The sequence below is a fragment of the Physcomitrium patens genome, chromosome 14, assembly GCF_059467195.1.
Source record: "Physcomitrium patens ecotype Gransden chromosome 14, ASM5946719v1, whole genome shotgun sequence".
Lineage (NCBI taxonomy): Eukaryota > Viridiplantae > Streptophyta > Bryopsida > Funariales > Funariaceae > Physcomitrium > Physcomitrium patens.
Window position 1 is genome coordinate 5,943,208 of NC_143423.1, and position 4,789 is coordinate 5,947,996.

Sequence of the window (4,789 nt, forward strand, 5' to 3'; positions counted from 1 at the left end):
GCTATTGGTTGTGGAGGAATATTGTGGGTAGGGAGGGGGATACAGTGCTGGTGATCCACAGACATCTTCTAAAGGGTCCTGCAGGACTGCGATTGATGACTGACATGGTTGGAACATCTGCATCGGTCTAATGAGGTTCAATTGCAAAGCTACTAAGGGTGCGAGTTCGACTGCTGGGTGTTTTGTAATGCGGTAAGCTTTTCTTGGAGCTGCAGTTCAAATTAACTAGTTCATTTCCTCTGTCGCGGACCCGCGCTTATTGCAGAACAGCTTGTCTAGCGTAATTACTCGGAGTAAACAAGTAGAGTGCTGGAGAATGCTTGCCCAGTATACACGCGGCGATACATCATTAAAGACATGATGTGTGTGAGGATAATAAATAGGTCATAATTTGTAGGTAGGTAGACAAAAAAACAAATTTGTACAGGTCACAGATGAATGTGTAAATGTGACATTCTTCTCGAGAGGAAAAAGAGGATGGTGACTTCCGCGTTATTTACTATATATATAGATAGATATATATATATATATATATATATATATGTACATATATATATATATATATATATTTAAGATCAGTTTACAATCCAAGAGTTTTAACATGGTTGGAAGGGCACCACAGAAAAGGATATAATTTCTCTTTCCAACACGAAAGAATAAGCTACCTAGACTCATTGCAATGATGGATGCCAGTGAGACAGAAGACATATGCTTCGCCTAAAACCATAGTTCTATGGACCACTGTCGTTCCAAGTTGCAATAAATTAAGGTGTGCTGTGTTCTAGTTCAATGTAGTCTACTGTTGTTTCTACTGTTTGATCAAATGGCGGATTGCAGATACAAACATGACTGCAAAAGGATGATTTTTCAATTACGGTTACATAAGACTCCAACTCAAGCCCTTCTTGACGTGCCTGAAAATGCAATAACATAATAAAAAAACTGGATACTAATGTTTGCTCAGACAAAGCTGGTTCAGTGCGAGGGGCAACTGTACGCTAGTAACTAGTTGAACTACGGAGTTCCGAAAGCAGAGTACAGACCTTCCATGATATCCGTCGAGGACAATTTGCCAGCTGCTGAGCAATGAAATGGCTGTTGACACGCATCACACCACATGGATTTCAGAAAATGTTCACTTTCACATCGAAATAATAATGGCAGACGCAAGAAAGTTGATTAAGTTCAACCGATGGTGGAGAAAGAGCGCATACCTTAACAGTGATGTTACAAACGAATCTTTTGAGAGTCCTGATGATACTGCAGCGAACTACTTCCAGACCGAGGGATTCCATGGACTTCAGTAGAAGGCTTTGGAAGTTGGGAATCTGCTCACATATCATCTCAAGGACAACGTTATCTGAGGCTAGTTCCGATTGAACAAAGAACCTTTTCACGCAGTCGCTCAGGGGTATAGGGATCTGAAGCACTGCATTTTGGCCGCTGGGCTGTACTTCGAGGGGTCTAATCACCCCGGCCGTGTTAAGACCGCTAGACAAGGCCATGGAAGAGGACGACGGAGATCCAGATTCGAGTGCTTGCAAGTTGTATACTGGAATAACTGCTAGCGATCCGATTTTCTGAATGATCTTATTGAGCTTGACGCCGGGGGTATTGGGCAGGCCACCTGAAGCCACGGCCGATCGAAGCTCATGGCGCCGTTTCAAGATCTCGTCCTTTCTATGTTGCAGACTCTTCACCAGCTTTATGCTGTCTTCGACAATCGTGGATCTGTCACGCTGCCATGCCACAGTGCAAGTTCAATTCCTGAGGCCCAAGTTTACAAGAAAACAAGCCTAATTAAAAATCCAATTATTTTGAATTTCAATTGAAAACAGAAGAATCTAAGAAAGAAGATGACTGGGGTCTGAGAACCATACTTTCGTGCTGGGAGGCAGCAGTGACTCCAAGGCCAGAAACTTCCCGGCCATGTCGTCCCTCCGCCAGCGCTCCCGAACGATGTGCTCCACTTTGTCGAAGTATCGTGTCTTTTGCGTCCGTATGTTTGCAGTATGAGCTGTGTCTTTCCTGCTTCTCTTAGGTGGCCGTGGGCACATTTGAGGACCTAAACCTACCCCAGAATGAAATGGTCCATGCTGACTTACGTCGACAATACTTGGATCTCCAACAGCAGCAGTGGCCGGCAGCAGGCAGTGAGAAGTAGATGGATGCTGAAGAGCTTGCACTTGAATATGGGGTACTGCTTGGATTCTGGTCGGTATCGTCTCCAGGTCCTTCTTCAGTGAAGGTTGATTGGTCCGCGTTTCATTCTCAACAATCCTGTCCTGTCGTGGAGCAGCTTTACTTTTGAAGGTCCTCGGCCTTCCCTTGCGATCAGCGGCTACTGTGACAGGGGGAGTCATTTCTTGGGGCTTGGGCATCGGAGACATAAGCGCTTTCGCCGAATCCCCGGTCGCATGAGTCACAGGAGTTCGAATGTCCTGCACAGGAATGACTTCGGTTTGAGATCCAAACGCGCAAGGTGATGAGCTAGGTCTGCTCCCATGAGCCGGAAAAGCATTCTGAAAGACCGTCGACACTGAGACCGCGGGACCTTTACAGACACTCCCATCTCGGCCTACTATGTCCGGTTCGACAATCTCAGGGAGGCCTTCAAAGAGCTTGTGAATACTGTTGTCTATGTCGAGTTCACAAAGCGTCTGACTCAATACCGACGGAAATGCGTTGTATCCACTTGGGGTGTAACTATGGTACAGACTATCATAAGAGAAGTCCATTGTTGAAGGTGTAGATGACTCGGCCCAAGATGTAGGGGCTTGGAGCATGGGACTGGAATGGCAATGATTGTCTACTGCCTGCATCATTTCACCGGTTGTATACTTCTCTTCGGTTTGGACTTGCATCGATGATCCCCTAACGTCGACTTGCCTCCACCTTCACTAGTAATGTGCCCAAGATGCCGCAGTGCACTACGCCTGCATCATACGATGCAAAGCGGTGAGAACCAGGGTTACACCAGCATGTACTTGCGAACAAATTGAGCCCTTTGCCAAATTGGTCCAACAATTCGGAGTGAGGCTGGCTTGTGCAAACGGGCATTTCAGCGAAGAGCTTGGCCAGAATCAGTAATCCGGAGGAGGTCGCACCGGGCCGTGCAATAGTAGCACAGAAGTGATGATAGAATAGTTCAGAAACTGGGTGTACTCCAATGCAGTTACAGAGAGGAATATCGACGCAAGGTGGTCTGTAACACGCAGCCTGCAGATGTATTGTACCTTCCACACGGATTGCAGCTTTCAACCGCAATAGTTTTCTTCTGCACCTAGACGTAAAAATCTGAGCCCTTTAAAAAATCAGAGTAAAAAGCACGAAGACTAGGGAATCTTCCTCATTTTCGGCTCGCTCTAACAGTTCACTCCCGCACTCTCTCCGAGGTGATACAAATTGAAATCACTTCCCACTCGCCTCAGGTACCAAAGCTGAGCCTAGAACACATGTAATGGAATTTAACTAAGTTAGATGAAACGGCGAATCATGAAAACATTCGGTACCTAGTGATGGTGTCCAAGACATTCACACTCTCCTCAGCCATCTCCCCACACAAGAGTCTGAACCTTCAACTAGCACTAGCAATAAAACCCTTCTCTCACAATATTGCCAGTCCAAAGTCTCCAAGAAGACGCCCGGGCGAGCTATGATGATAATCACGCTAAACTGCCTTCTAAGCTTCTGGTCTCAACAATCCTCTACGACAGGAAAACTAATCCCCGCACTCCCAAACAGTCTCTCACCAGGATGAGGTACTAATCCTCCCTCCCTCCCTCTCGCTCTCGCTTCACCCAGCTGCTTGAACACTCCCCAATCCCCCAGCCCGTCTGGTTTTCAACTTCCTGAACGCAGACAACGATACGATCAGGCCACGTTTAGCTTTAATGGTATGACACTCCAGGTTCAATGCTCCAGGCAACTCCAGGAAGCTGACGAGACGAGGAGGGACAATCCTTCATCGAATGGAAGAGGTGTGGGGGTGGGGGGAGGGAGGAACCGAGGCCGTTCGGAAGTAGAAACAATCACCCCCGCGCCAATTTAACTAGGAAAGTACATTTCTCCGGATGCCAACTGGTGGTCTCCTCCAGCAGCAGATGATGCCGCGTTCATCCAGGATGGAGACGGGTAGCGGAACTAGCAAATAGGAAGCGGACTCCGAGGCACGTGAGCGGCCGCGGCCCGACCTGCCTTGCCCCACGCCTGCTGCTGCTGCTCCTCCTCCTCTCACTCTTTGCTGCTTCCGACACCTGCACATCCCCTCACTACCCCCACCACACCCTCCGGGCCTTGCGTAGCGGCACCTCTACACTGCCTCTAGCCTGGACGACGTCACCTCCCAGAGCTGCAGTAATTAACCTTCGCCTACTGCCAAAAGGTTCGGGATGGTGCGCGACCACCACCCGCGACCACCACCTCCAGGTCGAAAGCCCCCACACACAATCAATAAATCCCACATCACGTCGTGTCTAGGTCCGAAACACACGCCATATATTTCGTATTGTTTCTTTTTCCGACAGCCGATGGCTCTGCTTGCGCCGATGGTAGTGCCTTGTTCCGAAGCCACGCGCACCGCCTCACCACCATGGCCTTCTTCTTCTCCTTCTTCTTCTCCTCCTCCTCCACTTCGGAGACGAAGCAGTCCAACTCTCATCCTCACACAACACCCTCACTCACTCACACACTCACACTCTTTTTCTCTCTCTCTCTCTCTCTCTCTCTCTCTCACACACACACACACTCATACACATATTCCTGCATACAAATACAATGTTGTTTCTCA

The 4,789-nt window shown here is 48.1% G+C and overlaps 1 protein-coding gene across 1 annotated transcript; it reads right to left on the bottom strand.

The window, feature by feature from the left end:
* Positions 1 to 846: 846 nt before the first annotated feature.
* On the bottom strand, positions 847 to 3,972 carry LOC112291683 (uncharacterized). The gene is made up of 4 exons (XM_024539468.3): positions 3,108 to 3,972; positions 1,881 to 2,936; positions 1,215 to 1,739; positions 847 to 1,095 (listed from the first exon to the last, which is right to left on the bottom strand). Exons 2-4 carry the CDS (start codon positions 2,862 to 2,864, stop codon positions 1,015 to 1,017), a joined length of 1,590 nt encoding a protein of 529 aa, XP_024395236.1. The 5' UTR covers positions 2,865 to 2,936; positions 3,108 to 3,972; the 3' UTR covers positions 847 to 1,014.
* Between the last annotated feature and the right edge of the window lie 817 nt (positions 3,973 to 4,789).